Source organism: Corvus brachyrhynchos, unplaced genomic scaffold (assembly GCF_000691975.1).
Source record: "Corvus brachyrhynchos isolate BGI_N302 unplaced genomic scaffold, ASM69197v1 scaffold178, whole genome shotgun sequence".
In the NCBI taxonomy this organism is placed as follows: domain Eukaryota; kingdom Metazoa; phylum Chordata; class Aves; order Passeriformes; family Corvidae; genus Corvus; species Corvus brachyrhynchos.
The window spans coordinates 437,948-456,629 of record NW_008239304.1 but is presented as its reverse complement, the minus strand read 5'-3'; the positions used below and the strand labels follow the sequence as shown (position 1 = coordinate 456,629).

The 18,682-nt window shown below is 38.6% G+C and overlaps 1 protein-coding gene across 11 annotated transcripts in view; it reads right to left on the bottom strand.

The window, feature by feature from the left end:
- Positions 1–9,395: 9,395 nt before the first annotated feature.
- NEK1 (NIMA related kinase 1) overlaps positions 9,396–18,682 on the bottom strand; it is a 51,713-nt gene continuing 42,426 nt past the window's right edge. For 9 of the 11 annotated variants that reach the window (XM_017740626.1, XM_017740629.1, XM_017740630.1 and 6 more), the window contains one exon: positions 14,398–17,920. In XM_017740626.1, the coding sequence (XP_017596115.1) occupies positions 17,871–17,920 (50 nt within the window). In that variant the 3' untranslated portion in view covers positions 14,398–17,870. Of the gene's footprint in view, positions 10,443–13,728; positions 17,921–18,682 lie in introns of those variants that run through there. The other 2 variants (XR_001864114.1, XM_017740627.1) reach the window with 2 other exon arrangements.

Sequence of the window (18,682 nt, the reverse complement as noted above, 5' to 3'; positions counted from 1 at the left end):
CCCCCCCCGAGTCTCCCCCGGCTGTGCGCTCTCAGCTCCTGGCGTCACGGTGGGACGCGGTGAGGCCGCGGCGTTTCCCGCTCCGGGGAGGTCAGGCACTGCCGTGCTGGGCACGGGCAGGGGAGGAGACGGGGATGCCGTGTCACGTCCATCGCTGCCCTCGGGTGCGGCTCTGCTCCCTCGGGCCCTTGCAGCACGCTTGTGGTGAGGTCGAGTGCAGCCTGTCTATGGGCATGGTTAGTGCTGGACTTGGCAGTGCTGGATTAACAGTTGGACTCGCTGATCTTAGAGGTCTGTTCCAATCTAAATGGTTCTGTGACAGGACTGCTTAATTAAATAAATGATGCCAGAAAATTGGTGAGTGCCTCTCTTCACACACACACAACCACATACCTCTGTGTTCAGATGATGCTCTTGGTTTTGGGGTGTTTTGTGTGAAATACTTCTCCACAAGACTGTGGGAATGAAGGGGAAATTAAACCCTAATGTACATACAAATTACCATAAAACAAAAAGAAATTAAAGCCTGCTCTTTTAAAATCAGATGAGACCCCTTGTCTATGGGTGATGAAAAAGCTAGACAAATGTTTAAGATCCAGTTATTAATCTTGTCAACTGCAACTCAAAAAGGAAGCAATCCAAAAGCTTGTGTGTAATTCTAGCTTTCAAGTTGACCCGAAGAAATGGCGTGAAACTAAGTCAGGGGAGATTTAGATTGGATATTAGGGAAAGTTTCTTCCCCAGGAGGGTGGTTGGGCACTGGAACAGGCTCCTTAGGGAAGTCATCACAGCACAAGTGTGTCTGAGTTCAAGTAGCATTTGGACAAGACTCTCAGTCTCGTGGTGTGATTCTTGGGGCTGGCTGTCCTGTGCAAGGTCAGGAGCTGAACTTGATGATCCTTGTGGATCCCTTCCAATTCAGGATATTCTATAACTTTAAATTTGCTGTCATCCTTACTGAATTCTGTGTATATATAAAAAGCTGCATTTTTTTTCTCTTCCTTTTTCACGCATGGATTGTGTAGGTTTGGATAAGCTGATAGAGTGACAGGCTTTTCTGTCATACTTTCTGGATATGCTAACTTGGTTGTTTCCAATGGCAATGATATTCTCTGATTATTAGGATTTCCAAGTAAGTGCTCACTCACACTGAATGCATCTCTGATCTTTTAATTTTTACTATTTTTCAGTTGTTGTAGTAGTGGAAATATTGAAGCTGCTAAATATGTAAAGTTCGTTAAGAAATAAGGTTTCCTCCCCCATGAATTCTGGAGTTTAGGAAAACTGATACAGATGGGTTTCTGGTCTATGTCTGTGCTTTCCAGGGAGTATCGTAACATAAATAGAAGGGTATAACCATCTGATACATAAGAATATTCCTATGTGTCATAGTATTCCTCTCTCTTGCCATGTCAGTGCTGTCACTACAGAAAAAAGGATAATGAGTACATTTGAAACAGAGACTTGTTGAATCTAAATAAAGTCTCATCTCACAATTGGATTTCACTTTTGGACATAGCTTCTTCAAAAGTTCTCATGGTAATAATTTGCCAGCCTTTCCAGCATAGTTTTGTAAGCAAGACAATTACTGTTGTCTAAACTTAGTTTGCTGCCTAAGGAATGTAAAATATCTATTAAAACAGTAAAGGAATTTACAACACAAGTGGTGTACCAGGGAAGCAAGATGAAAGTTCAGGGTAGCAGGATAAAAAGATTACCCCTTTATCAGGGCTGGTCTTTGACACTGTTTTGTGTAAAGTCTGTAAAATACTAAATACATTGTGGAATACAAACCAAAGCAGTAAACACTCTGAAGAGTATCAGGTAAATATGTTACTTCCTGAGAGTAGCTGTAGTTAATTTTCAAACAAATATGATCCATGTAAAAAACTGTGGGGGTGTGTGCAGATGTATGCCACTGCCCTCTTACACATGAAGTGTTTGACTCAGAGAGGCTGGCATACTCTGGAGCCAGGACTGAAAGGAACAGAATTGCTGTTACATTGAAGCATTTATTCTTTCTCACTTTCAGCCATAAGCAGGGAGTTGCACTCTGGACATTTTTACCTGAGGAGGCCTCACTTCTTGAAACCGTCCCATCCTTATACACAGTTCATTAGTTCCTTGTACGACTTTTACTAAGTACATGATGCAAAGGGCAGAAATCCACTAAAAACACAGATTTGAAAGATGAGGCCATCCAGTTACTCAGCCATTATCTGGATCCAACTGGATTTCTACAATTATAATATCTATTAATATTTGTTTGTATTTTACACATTTTTTGTTGTAATGAATTGTACTTCTGACACCGGGTTTCAGGCACAAACTTTTTTTTTTCTCCAATATACATTGTTTCTTTTCATCTGGAAGCTGTAGAGTAAAGGAAGGAGCAAAGGACAATAGGAAGAACAGCAAAAGACAATGTCAGGCGCAGAAAGAACTGGTAACACCTGTTTCTTCCCTTTTTTCTGTGTCAGCATCCTCGATACAGTAAACCCACTGTTCTCTGCACTCCTTTCTTTTGCCAATACCTTCTTTTTCCCTCTGGGCCAAACAGCCTAAAGGTCCGTCCCCATGTCTTGAGCCCACTCTGTTGAAACAGTCACACTCTATATTTTAACTAAATCTTACCGCAGTAATCTCTGTTTCTGACACATGTCCAAGTACCCTTAGTTTTTCCTCTGTCTTTAAAATGTGAGATAGTCTATACTGTGCCTGGCTTTGAGCAACACTGGCTAATTGATAAGTTGGCAGCTCACAAGAAGAGAGAAAGACATCTGCTGCACACTTTGCTGTAGGAGGGACATTCAATATTAGAAAATTTTTTTTATATGATCACCTTTTTCTATAAAACCTCTAGAATATTAATATCTTTCCAAATATTCCATCAGGTTTTGCCAATGAATTATTGAGAAGAGGGGCTAAGAGATGCACTCTATAGTCATCTGCATCTAGCTCCTTAGGAAATTTAACGGATAAGTAGTATGGGATATTTCAGAATTGCATATTTTTCAACTTGGAAATCTTAAATAACATAAAAAGTAATGCACTAAATACATTAATGCATTAAAGAACAACACCAGATCCAATCTTCATTCTCATCCTACAGAATGTCCCTGAAGATTATTACCCTTGATGGCAGGGATAATCCATGTGCCTGAAAAAGTCATGTTAGCACTATATATATTTAGAGTAATAAACCAAAACTGAGTGAGTGCCATGCAGAGAAATGCAAGCCTACAAGAGTAAACATATGAAGGTATATTTAATTTATATGTGAATTCCATCCTGAAAGCCTTCAGATAACTGCAAAAGACTCAACATAATAAGACTCATGGAACAAGAGCTGCTATGTCCTATCAGGAAGAAAACACAACAGTGTCTTGTGGCAGTCATAGTCTGAATTCATTTTATTTGTAAGTTCATAAGCATGTTTTTGTTTTGAGCTACATTTTTGTACTAAAATATTTTTAAAGCTTTTTTTTTTTTTAATTTAGTCAGAAGGGATCATGTTTTTTCATTTGTAATGACCACATTAGCCTGTCTTTTCCATGCAATATAGATCTCAAGCACAGATCAAAAGGTTGATCTTATTTCCTTGTAAAATGGCCCCTGGAGATATGGTGGTGATCCCCTTTCAAAGGCCATGCAAAATTCCCACTGACATCGCTTTAGTGAGAGTTTACCTCTGATGGCCACGCTGATCTTGCTAGCTTTACGTTGGCAAGCACATCATGAAGGACGGCCCATGGCCAACTTTCTTCAGTCTCTGGTGAAAATGAGCAAAGATGTTCTTCAATGACTTCATTCCTTTTTATTTAAGAGTTGATGATTTTTTTGTGGTTTTGTTTTCAGTTTTTTTTCACGGGATTAAGGGGGGATTGCGATTTGGTTTTGCTTTGGTGGCTTGGTTTTTTTTCAGTTAGTACCAGCTTTAAATTACTTAACTCAGTTACTGTTGGCAACTATTCTAGCAGCAAGGAGCTCAGCATGGTTGATACTGATCCAGTTGGTTTGCTGGCAAACTGAATCTTGTGCTGGCCTTACTGCACTTTCTGGGTTGTGATCTAGTTTTAACTACATCAATGATAAATGTACTTCTCAGGTTTCTGCATCCTGCCAGAGGCATCTCTGCAGTTCTGGTATTTGTGAGGAGAGAGTTGGGAGAAATGAGTTGTAAAACTAGAAGCCAAAATGTACTGAAAGCACATAATTATGCTGTGTTCTAGGCACCCAGCTTTCTTGAGTACAATATCATTTGTGTATTCACGTTGTAAACGGGATCTCTCTGATAACATGAATCTGGGATTGTAACTTTGTACATATTGCTGCTTTTGCAATAACTTGAGTCACAGGGAGAAAATGTGCAACAGAGAAAGTGTCTGCAGCATGAAAGAATAAGCTACAACTTCTCAGTGTTTGGGTGAGCTTTTTGTAACAAGACATTCCCACCAGGTTAGTCACAGGAGAAGACTGTGTTTATGGATGCTTATGATCCCCATAACCTAGCTGCAGCATTCAGTGCTGTACCTTGTAGAAATGCAGTAAGGTATTGGGTTATGTAGTTGGTCAAGAACTTTAAATATTCATTATGCTGATGGGAACATTGTGCCTGCATCTTATTAACCAACAAGCTTGAATTTGCCCTTACTACAAATAAGGCTAAAGGAAAAACAAAGGAGAATGCTTGTTTAAAGAAATCAAGCTAGATGGCACAGCTGTGAAGATTTTAGAAGAGGAGCAGAAATGTTAGAATCCATTCTTAAAGAAATTAAATTATCTTTTTCCTCCTTGCATGCAGCTGATAAGCTACAGACCTTATCTGTGAGGCTGCAGAGTTGGTTCTAATGCTTCTTTGCCCCTCTAGAATTAGTGCTCTCTCCACAGGGGAGATTCTGGTGGGGACAGAGCATACCAGGTTATGTGTTCAGTCCTGCTCTAGGTATCTCCCAGCCCCATTAAGATCTGGTCTCTCAAAGATTTGTAAGTGATTCAGGATGTGGTTTTCGAATTATTGACTGCCCTAGACATTTTGGAATGCTTACATGCTGCTTTAATAGTTTTGCTATATTGTTAGCAAATTGTAAGCTATTAAAAAGCTATTAGTATTTTCTCCACTTGCAAAGGCTGCATTCCAGTCACAGGGTAAAGCTCTTTCATATGAACAGTAAACCAATAATCATATAAATATTGAAGTAAAATTGTCATGTTACTGACTCTAGACTGAGATCAGGCAGAACTGTAATAAACCACTTCCAGTGAGCTGGAATGACTGAAGTCCAGTTTTATCTTTGAGGAACACTGTGACAAGTGTTTGGAGCTTTGGACACCCAAATGTGTTCAAACACACAGATGAGATGAGTTGCAGGGCCCAAACAATTCTTCTTTTTAAATAAGCAAAAGTATCATGGAGGATATTCAAAATTCATCAAAGTTTACTTAGTCTTCACTACCACACCTCATTACCAAAGTATCTGAAAGAAGCTGAAATGTCTGGAGACTGCATACTTGGCACGTATATTATTTGACAGAAAAAAAAAAATTGCAATTTTAGCTAGGAGAAGGAATTTCTGAGGAGAGTCAAAGGCACTTTTGCATGTGGGCTGTGGAGATGGAAGGAGGTTGTGGTTTTTGGGAGATGTCTGTATCCATCATGTCAGGTCTACAATTCCTAGATTCTGCCTTTTGTTATACTTTGTATTTCTAGAAACAGCTTCACTCTCTAAAATCCTGTGAGAAGACAAAGCTAGTCAGTAAGTTTCATGTACAGGGAAGAATTCACAATACCGTGCTATTTTATCTAGAAGGGTCCTTTAGTCAAATTAACCCTCCAATAGCAAACATCCTTGGCCAAAGCCTTGGGATCTTCCAATCAGTAACAGGGTGGAACCTCAGACCTACTCACACTTTCACACAAAATAAATCTTTAGAACATATTAAGCATTCCCTTCAGTCTTTCTAGGTGAGAAATTTTCATGTCCACTCAGACCATAGGCTCTGCAACAGGTGATGTAAAGGATTTTATTTCCCCTTTGGGTAACTCCATGACAACATAATGAAAACTCAGAAATTTCTGCACGTCTTAACAAACACCTTATCCAAAGTGTCTTATTCTAAGAGAAGTTATTGGAAGTGCATATAACAGAGGAGTAACTCCTAAAAACCACTTGTGCTTTTGTGGTCATGAAAGCTGAAGTGTGACAAATGTGTGGCAAGAATGTATTTGTAGTGTGGTTTGTGTGTCTTTTATGGTGAGTCCTGCAGTTCCTCCTACTGTCCAAATCAGGCAATCTGTTGAAACGTACCATAATCCCTTCACATACATCTCTTCTGCAGAGAGAGTTGGTTTGGATTTTGTACCAGAAGAGTCTCTAGCTGTGTTACACTCTCAGACTTAGGAGCAGGGACTGGTTAAGATGCTCCAGGATAAATATGTGACATCTTTCTATGTCACATGGATTCATGATTCATGGATTCATGAATTTCAGGAAATTCATGTGTTTTTAGAGCAAAATCTACAGCAAGAATAAATTCTAACCTAAGTTATTTTAGAATTTTGAGTGCTGCAACAGTTTGATAGTTTGCCAAAAAAAAAAAAAAAAAAAGTTGTCATGTTAATTCTTAAAGGCATGCTCAGCTAGGTTTTTTTTCCGAGAGATTTATTTCCTTAAAATAGCATTTTCCTACTAAAAGTGCCTGCTGGGCAGAGCTATGTGGCAGGCAAGTAGGATTATCAGCATGTTTACTTTTCAAACATCTCTGCCACACTTGAACAGTTCTGCTGTGGTGTCATACATAAGTGATGAGATAGATTGTGTAAGAGTTTGTATACTAGGATATAAAAAATTAAAATGTGTTACAGCATTTAAAGTGCACTAACGTTTTAACTCCAAACTAGTCCAAGCAATATTCTTATACCAAGGAAAAGCGTTTTCTTTTGCTGTGGTATCCTTTTTTGGAATGTATCCTCAGCTCCAAGGAAAGTTGCAGCCCCATTAGCACAAATTAGGCCTCTTAGTTGTCTGAAAGGTACAGAAGCTCCTTTACAGCTTTGTGTCTCTGCATTTTCTAGTATACTTATGAAAGGATGTAGGCAGAGGTTTGGATGTGATCACTGTACCAGCCATGTACTGTGCTTTTGTCTGTGATATCTTGGGAGAAAAAATCAGGATTTATGATGTAGCTCGACTCTGAAGGAAAGTTTTTAATTACATTGGGATGAAAGTAAGGGAATAAAGGGACAAGTTCCCCATTGATTTTTTTCAGAATCACTATCATTCTGCTACCACAGTTCTTTATAAACAGAGGCATGTAGAAAAACAGACCCCAAAACTATCTTTGTTCAAAATAAGATTATGGAAGTGAGATAAATTTATGGAGTATTCATGGCACTACTTTGGATTTCTTTTATAAAGCTTGAGACTTGGCTTCCCAAGTCAATAAGGACATTGAGACACAAAATGAATTCTCTGAGGCTGCTAGTGCTACAAGGCTATATAATCACTCTGGGATTGCCAAAGATTTCTCTTTTTTTTTTTTTTAAGATTTGTGTCACTTTCACTCCCACACATCTGGCAAGAGAACTCTGCACTGGCTTAGCTGAAAAATCTTATCTCATAGATCATTACAAGCAATAAATTCCAGCCTTTGTGCTTACTTATATTGTCTCACAGCCTGGAGTCACTGATTTTGTAGAACTAGAAATGTGGGCTGTAAAATATTTACTCACTAGCATGCCCCCACCACCAAGAAAAAACCCAACCCCCCAAAAACCATGCCATCCCTCAAAACCAAGCCTCAATCTCTTTCATTGTGAAGGCAGCTTTGAAAATGTAAATCACATAAAGCTGGCTCTCAGGGCCAAAGAAAACAGGCAGCTGGATTCCATCCCCCAGCTAAGAATCAGCCCTTAAATACCTCTTAAATAGACACTTTATATGAGCTACAGTCAAACTCATTTTCAAGTAATGTTTTCCCACGTGTCCCAGAAAATGCGAACAGCAACTCTGTGTGTGGATGGATTGGGGCACTGACAATAGGTAAGTGTGCCAAAAACCTGCAAACTGCTAATGCAATTCTACCACAATTCCTCTCTAAGGTCACACCTGTGCTAAAAAACTGATGTATTTTTAATCCACGTCATAGTCCTTTTATATAGCTAAGGCAGCTGTGCTCTAAAGAACTGTCAGCAAATGGCCTGTGCTAGGTCTTTTCCTGCATGCTAGTTCACATTGGTAGGCATTTTTTTTTCTGGTATTATCTTCTGGAAGCATTCTTATTTATGGGCTTTATTGTGCTGATCCTTTTCTATATGACAGGCATGGGGAACATGAAGGCAGGGTTACCTCATACATGGAAGGCTTGACAGCTTGTGGCAAAAAAGTCTGGAAAGATATGAGAAGGTAAGACAAATGGACAAGGACTGGCACAGATGCATTTGTCTCTACAGGTTAAATTAAATAAAATGCTGGGGAGGAAGCAAAGGAACAATTCCTAGTACTAAACTACAGATCTCCAGTTTAGCATCCTATCTCTTGGAGTAGAATTCATCCTACTATTAACAAGCAGGATCAGAGTTAGTAATGACCAGCAAGTGTTGCTCAGTGGCAAATTCTCTGGGTGTGGGGGAATATGGTATGGAGACACTTGAGGTGCAACATACTCTCATATCTCTGTATTCCTCATGATCAGATTTCAGAGGAAAAATTGGCAGCTGGCATATAATAAAGCCAGAATATTTTCAAAGAGACAGAACAATCATTCTTGAGTATCTTACCCCAGCAAAAACATGGCAGAATAACCAATCAGGTTATAATGAACATGAAATGCCTTCCCCTTTGTTTTGATAGGACAAATTAATGTTTTTACTCTAAGTAGTGTTGTATAACATGAAACATAGTAGTTTTAAACAATATACCAGCACAATCCAGGAACAAGCTGTAACTTAATTTTTGGCATTTTTATTTTCAGTTTCCCCAGTGGCTGTTAGTGAGTGCATGGAAGAATTTTTTAATCAGTCCTGATACACATTCACATATCCAGCCATCAAGATTGAGGTTAGTGCATTATAGCTGGTGCGGGAACCTTAACTTACTTGTATCAACTTTAGGAGGATTAAGTCAGAAACTACTATTTTAATGCCATTTTTTTGTATTTACTTGGGAAATACTCTTGTCAATTTAAAGTTTCCCATGGGAGGTGTCAAGAGGTCACTGAAATTTTCCTGGGCAAGGGAGGAAGAGTGGTTGAAACCATGGCCTCCCTGCTGCTTCCTTGAGTATTTTTCTTCATGTCATTAGTGCTGTGCTCGGCCCTTTCCTCCCAGCTTCCATTAGAAGAGAGAGGGAGAAAATGTAAAAGTATTAGTGAGAAATGGAGGCAAGAAACATAGAAAAGGCTTCCCTGCTGTTTTATTTGGTTACTTCTAGGCCTCAGTAACAATAAACTTAGCACAGAAAATGAGTATAGAATATATTGCCTAGTATGCACAAAAACTCCCAGATGCTTTTAGTGCATTTTTTTCCCCAGCTCATTCTATTATTCTACACAGTCTTCTGGCCAACGATCACAAAGCCTTCTGACCTCTCTGTTATCCTATGGCAAGAAAGTACAGTTCCCTAAGGCTGCAAAAGCATCGGGAGTTGGATTTCCAGAAATGAGGTACCTGCAATTTCCATGACCATCAGTGTAGCTGTGAGCAGCATATTCTTCAGACAACACTGAGACAGAAATGCAGAATGGAGGGATAGGGGACACCCCACATCTTACAGGTTTGCCAGTCTTCTGAATTGCATCTGAAAATACCTGAGTTGAGGTATCACTAGCTTTGTTAAAGCTAGTGACTGTAGGAAGTGATCTGACCTGTGTCATACCATGGATTAGTGCGTTCCCTCTAACAAGTCCCCATGGTTTATTGTGTGATAAGCTAAGCAATTGCACAATTAGTAAATTATTTCAATTATACATTTCTCACATTTTTAACTGCTGTAAGACAGAATAAAACATCTGTGGGGATTTTGCCAGTGAGTGAAAACAAAAATAGTGCTAAGTAAATACATTACAACTTGATTAATGCAAGATAAACATTATAGGCTACACAGCTTTTGCTCCTCAGCAGGCCTATTTCACATGGTATGTTCATACATAAATTTCTCTTACTAACACTGCACAAGCAGTCTGGCACCATCCTTGACAGATGAGCTTTAGGAACTGTTATGAAGTGGTTTAAGTTATAGCTCCATCTGTTGTATCCCATCCTTCTGATGGAGATTGTGTTCACTGTGGCAGAATAAGCAGAATGGAAGACGTGTTCATACCTTCACCAACTGCAGCTCAGAGTCTGGTGCCTTGGCTCACACCCATCCTCTCAGCAGTTTAATCAATGACGCTCTGCTTCATGCCCAAGCATGAGGGTGGGCGAACATTTCCTTCTGCTGGTCCTGATAATCATCAGCAGAGGGAAAGAACAGACTGTGGTGAACAGGAGAAGCTTAACAAATCACAATGGGATCTGACTCAAGCTTTCTTTAATTTTACTGGGAGGAAGGAGGCCTTATGACTATGCTCATCCATGCTCCACTACTGTATGTATGGCTACATACTGGGGGTGGTGGTGGAAAGTCTGCCCATTATGGATCTGAGCAAAGTAGTTACTACAGCATCACTGCATGGTTAACAAAGGCTGTGGGCCAGGACTGAACTGTGCTTTCTTTCCCACCTGGCAATGTTTGACCTCATGGTCTGTGGAGTCAGAATTTGCTGAAGTTTCTGGATAAACAGGATTGTCCAATGTAGAGAAAGCAATAGTGGTCTGAGCAAAGGTGACAAAGAAGTATTAAGTGAATACAGTGAGTTAAGTTATTCAGGGCACTGTGATCATTAACTGATGTACTAAAGTCCACGGTGGAACAGGATATAGAGGTCAGTGCAATTAAGCTTTTCCACAGATGGGAAAAAAGTGCTATATTACTAAGCTAAAAAATCACATCAGGGATGTTTTAGTGATGTTGAAATAATTCTCATATATGTAACAATAAATACAGGTCTACTAAATAAGGCTTTAAAACTACTGAGTATAAAAAAATATATATACTCATATTTCTTATAATTAAAAGACATAAGTATGTCCAGTGTTATGTCCAAATATACTCTATTGAGAAGCTTAACTGTCATAGACTTCATCTTTTAGGTTCTTACAATGTTTAAAGAAAAGGATTAAAATACTCCAAATGGTTATGTAAGTTATCAAAATTAACATTAGTGGGAAAGGATCAATTAAATGTGCTATAATAATGGCAAATTAGTTGCATTTTATTACTATCTTTCAGATATCTTTATCAAGAATTTTACAGATTTCCAGAATAAATGAGGTTGGAAAAGACCTCTTGAGATCAAGTCCAACCTTTGCCTGAGTATCACCATGTCAACTAGGCCATTGCAGTAAGTACCATGTCTAGTTTTTTCTTAAACACTTCCATACAAAGAAAGAAACAAAATGCAGAGGAAATATAACACCTACAGCAGTTTATAAAAAGCAGTTTTAAGCAGGGTTCATGTTAGCCATGATCCACAATAGACAGTTCTGGCTCATCATTAATGGCACCTCAGGTTTTCTGTCCTTTTCGTATCCCTATCAAATCAATCACTTCAGAAAAAGGCTACACACCTGAATTTTGCAAAACTTCTCTGACAGCATTCAGAATGCAATCAGAACTCAGAAATTCTAGCAGCAATAAAGCAAACAACAATAAGAACATTTGACTGCTGATGGGGGAGTCAATAGGAGGAAAGTATGGCATCCCTGAAGTATTGCTTGAGATTAAAATTTTTTAAGAGAGATAGAACCACAGTCTTTTTTTTTAGCCTAAAATTTGAATTTAGGGAAGTTTTATTCTATATCAAGGATACAGCCAAAATGCATACTTCACCCCTTCCGCTAGGGAGGAGATTACTGTCAGGACTGTGTGCAGGATACAGCAAAAATTAGGGTATGTCAAAGACCTGATTGGTTCTCTTCTCCTCAGAGCAGGTCTGCATCAGCTCAAGCCACAGTCCTATTTAAATCTGAACTGTATTTTTTCCTGGCTGACTACAATCCCTGGGGGAACATCCATCAGCCAAGCAGAAGTGAATCATGCAACGCCCCAGCCTCACACTTGATACAGTCAGCCTCAGGGATGACTTGCGAAAGAACTGTCACAGCTGTCCTGAAACTAAGCAAATGCTACCTCGCTGGAGTTTTCCCACTGTGCAACCCACCTGTGGCTTTGGCTTTTGCTGTGCAGCTCATGTGAAAAAATCCTCCAAGTCTTTGGCTCTATGAGTTCTCTAAACTGTATTGTTAAAAAAAGAGTGAATGGAATTGGCTAAATCCCATCTTAGTTTAAAAATGTCTTGGAAATAAAATCTGGAAGAGTGCACCAGATCAGAGATGCTCAAGGCAAGGAATTTAGGAGTAGCAGCTGAGCTCATATATATATATATACATATACACACACATACATAAATACACATACCTATATATACATGTCTCACAAGTAACTGCAAATTAATATATCTTTGTGGAAGCAGCTCAATTAAAGCTTTAGTTGATGAATAAGTGTTTTTAAGACTCTTGCAAAAGCCAACCATTCTAAAGTGCTACAATTTGAATTGATGAACCCATCAGCTCAGCTGGAAAACATATCAACTTGGAAATGCATCTGAAGCACAAATTGCATTAACACACAAATTTAACTTAAAGGAACCTCTTTATGGGTTTTAAAACTACTGCTTAAACTCTACAAATTGCTCCATTTAAACTGCTATGATAAAAATGGCAAAAAAGGTTTAGGAACAGTAACCACTGATTTCTATTTTATGCTAAATTTGAGTCTACATGGTTCATGAATGAACAAATGGTAAAATAAGACTTGAGAAAGCACACACTGATTTGAAAAGAAAAACATTTAAAAGGACTGAAAAGTTAAATTTCTATATTTGTCCTTGGTTTATCACAGCTAATAAAATTATGTAGTGTAGCTTTATTTGAGCTTTGATGTGGTGCTTTTAGTGGAGACACAAGTCAAATCAGTAATTTAGTCAGGGGCATGCTTCTACTGGCATTGGGGAAGATTATACAGAGCCCAACCATACATTTCAACTGTGCTAAAAGTGTTGTATTTTATTTAAATTTGCATCTAGTCATTTGGGGGAACAGGATATTTCATGCCATAAACCTACTAGAGAGCATCCAAAGGAAGGCTACAAAGATGGTGGAGGACTGTGAAGGGAAGCTGTATGAGGGGCAGCTGAGGTCACTTGGTCTGTTCAGCCTGGAGAGGAGGAGGCTGAGGGGAAACCTCACTGCAGTTACAGCTGCCTTGTGAGGGGAAGAGGAGGGGCAGGGACTGACCTCTTTCTGTGGTGACAGTGACAGGACCTGAGGGAATGGCCTTAAGTTGTGTCAGGAGAGGTTTAGGTTGGATATCAGGAAAAGGTTCTTCTCCTAGAGGGTGGTTGGGCACTGGAATAGGCTCCCCAGGAAAGTGGTTACAGAGTGACTGCCAGAGTTCAAGGAGTGTTTGGACAAGGCTCTCAGGCACACGGTGTGAGTGTTCAGGACCAGGAGTTGGACTCTATGATCCTTGTAGGTCCCTTCCAACTCAGGATATTCTATGGTTCTATGATCCTCCTATCCTCCAGGAAAAGGAATGTAAAGATTTGTAAAGAAACAATTGTACTTACGGGTATTTTCAGAACATGGCCTTGTACAAGGAAATACCCATAAACGGCAGGGCCTTAGGACCTCCTGCTCCGGCTCAGCCTCGCCGCTTCCCCCGCAGGCCGCCCCTGTCCAGCCTCGGTGGGACCCGCACGGGGCTCCGAGGCCGCGCCCGCCCGCGCGCTGCCCCCTGGCGGCTGCCGGCGGCGGCTCAAGGGCCGGCACAACACCCGCAGCCCGGCTTTCCATCGATTCCGGCAAAGATGCAGGGCTTAGAACGATGAGGTGAGCGGAGAATGCGTGCTCAAACGAGAGCAAGAGGGACAGAGAAGCAGTAAAAGCTGAAGTAAGAATTACTGATAAATAATGCAGATTTCTAAAGAGCACAAAGAGCCCTGTTAGGAATGAGGTAGATTGGAACTTGATTTCAATCAGCCATTCACTCACCAGACCACAGAAAAACCTGTGCTCTGCCTTGGTTCACGTTGCCCAACCAGATAACACATTTTTCTGAAGTTCCTTCTAGCAGTAACTTCAAATATGCACTCATCAGAGTTCAGCAAATTAAAGAGCAAAAGCCTCTTCAGGCTCTGTTCTTCAAAAAAGGTTTTAGGTATCAGTGCTCTGGGTAGAGTACTGTACCTGTTCAGCTCAAACCAGGTCACTGCTGGGGGTCTTACTCCTTTCTGCTAATCGTTTTTGGGTTGTTTGGTTGCTTTTTTTTTTTTTTTTAACATTCCTCAACTGAACTTAAGAGTTGGCTTCAAGGGTCAAGAAGCAAGTCTGAGGACAGAGACATGTTAAATAGTTCACAGAATATGTTTTGTGTGAAAAATACCAGTCCATATCTCAATTTGCTACTAGAATTACAACAGAAAATTCTTCAAAGTGAATTTAATATGCACACAAGCCAAATGCTCAGCTAATTTCAATAAATTACATACAGACCAATTAATTATCTTGCAGCCACACTGTCCCTGATGTCATTATAGCACACATTAAATACGGATTTAACATTTGAGATGAAAGTATTACTTTAGCAGACAAACTTATTTACTGTGTCAGTTTTAAGTTAGCTTTTGAGGCATTTCAAGGATATTCAGTCTTGGGTGGCAGGTTTGAAGATTATTCTTGAAAAGCTGTCCACAATTTACATGTATTTTTCAAATCATTGATTGGTAAAAAGGTCTGTTTGTAAATCTTGCAGTCTGCAGATTATGTCCATTTTTCTTACCAGAAGCAAGCCAGTGCACTACATAAGAAATGAACAGTGTCAATAATGATACAATTCCAATTTAAAAGAAGTGAACATGGCCCAGTCCTTGACTTCAGTAAGACTGCATCACCTTAAGGGGATTCAAAACCATAGAGGATAGAATACACCAGTTGGTGTGTTTTATTGTTTCCATACAGTTATGCTATATTATTTTAAATCTAAAGGTTCTGAGTGCTCCCTTCCTGCAAAAGGTGGGCAAGGTATGATTTGAAAAATCAAACCCAAAAAAGGAAAGCAATTCAGATTAATTTTTTAATGAAGTCTTTAGGGTGTGTTTGCTAAATGTCATGGATGACGTAGCTCATGAGGATCATCTCTCTGAATAGATTATGCAGCAGTGAAAAGTGGAATGGAAGAGAAGCCTGGTGAAAAGTTTACTGTGGGAAGCTAAGAAAAAAGAAATAAAGAAGGAAAGGGAATGAGAAGCAGCATAGGACAGAACCAGCACTGTTTCCAACAATGATCACAGTTTCTCATCAGATGAAAAGTGTTTATCAAAGAAATAAGGATATAAAAAATAATCTATTAAAGGCAATTAATTATTACTACTATTAATTTTATTCTCACCACAGATTCCCAGGATACTGCTGAACTAGAGTAAGTTTGGTATCTTTAAAAAAATTAACACTTTTCAGTGGGCAAAATTTTAATAATGACACCATAAAACAATTATACAAAAATCATGTACATATTTTGACAGTTTAAATAATAAATATATACATATATATCTATATATACTTGCTTTTACTTTGTGGAAAAGCAACTTTTGACAGTTTTAGATTGTGACTGGTTGTAGCTGAAAAAAAAAAAACCAACCAAACCTATTTTTGTCTAATAGGGCACTTGGAAGTTTGACAATTCATCAAATTCATAACAAGAAACTTACTGTAATGGGTAAACCAGTAAAGCTGATGCAGAGACGATGACTGGAAAACAGCAGAATCCATAACGTCTGCCCTGTATTACTGCTTTGACATGAGGAATGAGGAAATGTGTGTCAGAAGAAACCTGCTTTTGCTTGTAGGGTGGTGGAAACCAAGCCATACAATACAGGACCCAAAAGTTGTGAAGTATTACACAGCACTTGCGGCTGCAATATTTCATTTTCCCCTGTGGCTGCTGGAGCAATGACTAGAACAGCCAGGTTTTAAAGCCAAACAGGAAACCTCCCCCCTTTCAGTTCAACAGTGTAGTACATCATCATTGACCAGATTACAAAATTCAAGAGAGGGAAACAACTGGGATTTTTGGGAAGGGGAAGAAGAAGAAAAATATTGAAAAAAAGAGTATTCTAGCTCCAAATGGATTTTATAATCTCAATCCTCCTGCCCCAGACATTTCAATGATGACTTATGTACCAGTTTGCCCTGGTTCAGAAACACCATTAAGATATTTCAGATGTGACAGAAGCTTTCAGCTTCAAAATACAATATAAGTGAAATACTTGAACTGGACCACTAGATAAAGATACTATTAAAATACAACCATGAGAGTCAATAAAAACAAAATAATTTCTTTGTGTAGGTGTAAAGAAAAGCTATTTGAAGTATGTAAGTGAATAGCCAGATGTGAGTATTTCCACAACACAGTAATGCTTCCAACTGCTCAACCTTACCAGCTAACTGCTCATATGGCAGAAATTCTGTTTTAATTACAGGTCTCAGTTTTGTATCAGAATATATACAGGTATTTCTTTCTCTGTTTCTTTTGAAATTTGAGAGGTTACAGGTTTGGGATTTTTTGTTTGGTTTGTTGAGGTTTTTGGGTTTTGTTGATTTTTCTGTTGTTGTTGTTGGCTGTTTGGTGTGTGTTTTTTTAAATTTTAGGCACCTAAAATTTCAGGAACACATATGCAAATCCACACAAGAGAACTCTAAAGGTATCTCAGTTTAAAAGGCATGTTTTTTTCTCTTTTTCATACAATCAATATTCTTTTTTAAAGTCTTGCCTCTCCTGCCCCATGTTACATTCTCCACTACAATTTGTTACTCAGCTGTGCAGACTTCAGACACTGATATGTAGTAAGCACTAAGGAATTTCCTGAGTCAGGTTTATTCATCATTACCTGTAAAAAGTAGAAGAGGGGGACAGACAGTGTGAAAAGAAGAGACACATAGACACAAGTCAAGCTAGGGTTACAAAACAATCTAGAAACCACAATTTAGTGAGCAATAACACAAGAATCCACTAAGGCTGTCACCAATGAGATGACCATTACCAAAGCTGCCTTAAAGCGCTACACACAAATATTGAACATCGTGTCACCTTGGATTAGCGAATTTAAGATAGCTGCACCTCAAGTGGCCTGCTTCAGTGAGAACAATCCTCTTAGGAAAGAGCAATAGTAATTTTTTCCCAACATTTCTTATTTGAAGAGTATAAGTCTTTTGAGACAGAAGCTCAGGAAGATCCTTCTGTCTGTCATTTGTCCTCTATTCACCCTATTAGCATAGGACTTTTAAATTTAAGTGTCTAAAATGTAAAGAATGACGACTTCTTATCATTTCTTGGATGCTACCACACATTTGTAAAATACAGAATTAGAACTGAATCTAATAAAAATAGCCACTTGTTAATCAGCATTTTGCAAGATAAAAGTCAGCTCATTTTAATAGGATTCACTCAGACAACAGTTTATCATTTATATGCCAGCATTTCAGCAAATTTTCATTTAAGCCTTTTCGTACTACTTTTAAAATATCCTTAATGCAGAGTAGCAAGCAAAAGAAAATGGTAACACTATAGTAACCATTTTCTTATTATTCTACACTGCCAGTCTTTTGGACACTTGAAAAATGAACTACTACAGTGTATCTTTCCAAATCTGTCATTAAATCAATAAATTGTGGCTGAAAAAATATTTTTCAGACATTTCTCTGTCATATTTCTCTAACACAGCACAAAAACAACATGGAACTGATAGTTCTTACCTAGTGGTTCTGTATCAGTAGAAAAAAAATTGGGAAAATGTAATTTGTATTAGAATTTTTAAAAAATTATTATGTTTTTGTAACTAGGCTTAAGACTTCCTCCCTCAAGTATTTGCATATAAGTGTCATAGAAAGCCGTACACTTACTTGACCTTATAATGCTATTGCAACACATTTGTAAAAGAATTTAAAATACGCACAAAGCATGTGTTGGTTAACATGCATTTGAATATTTTTTTCAAAATTGAAATACATTAAATGATGATCATTACACACACTTCTAAAGCCGATATATGATGCTTCTGATTTCTATAAAACTAATTAAAATTTTAGCTTTCTTTTTTCCCCCTCTCCAGTGAAGAATTTCATCATTAGAAATCTAAAAATAGATAACTGCAGCTAAATTTTTGACATGAGAGAAACAGAAAAAACCAAACCCATTCCCTCACTGATGGTGGTCTGTGTGGTTTTTCGTAAGAGTGACTCTGAAAGACTGAGGAACCATCCATCTGCCTCATAACCTGTGCTAAGCTGGGCAGGGCTCCAGAGCAAAATAAATTTTCTTCATGTATTACTGAGTCACCAACTAAGATGGATGGTACATACACATCAAAGTCTTCTGAAAAATGCTAATTATAGGATAAAGAGCTCCATGAAATTTTCAGAAAAGGAGCGAAGGTGCAACATATTAAAAGTAATATTACAGAAAGCATAATACTACTTTAGCTAAAAGTTCATTAATTCTTAGGATACAATTTGTTTTGATTCTGA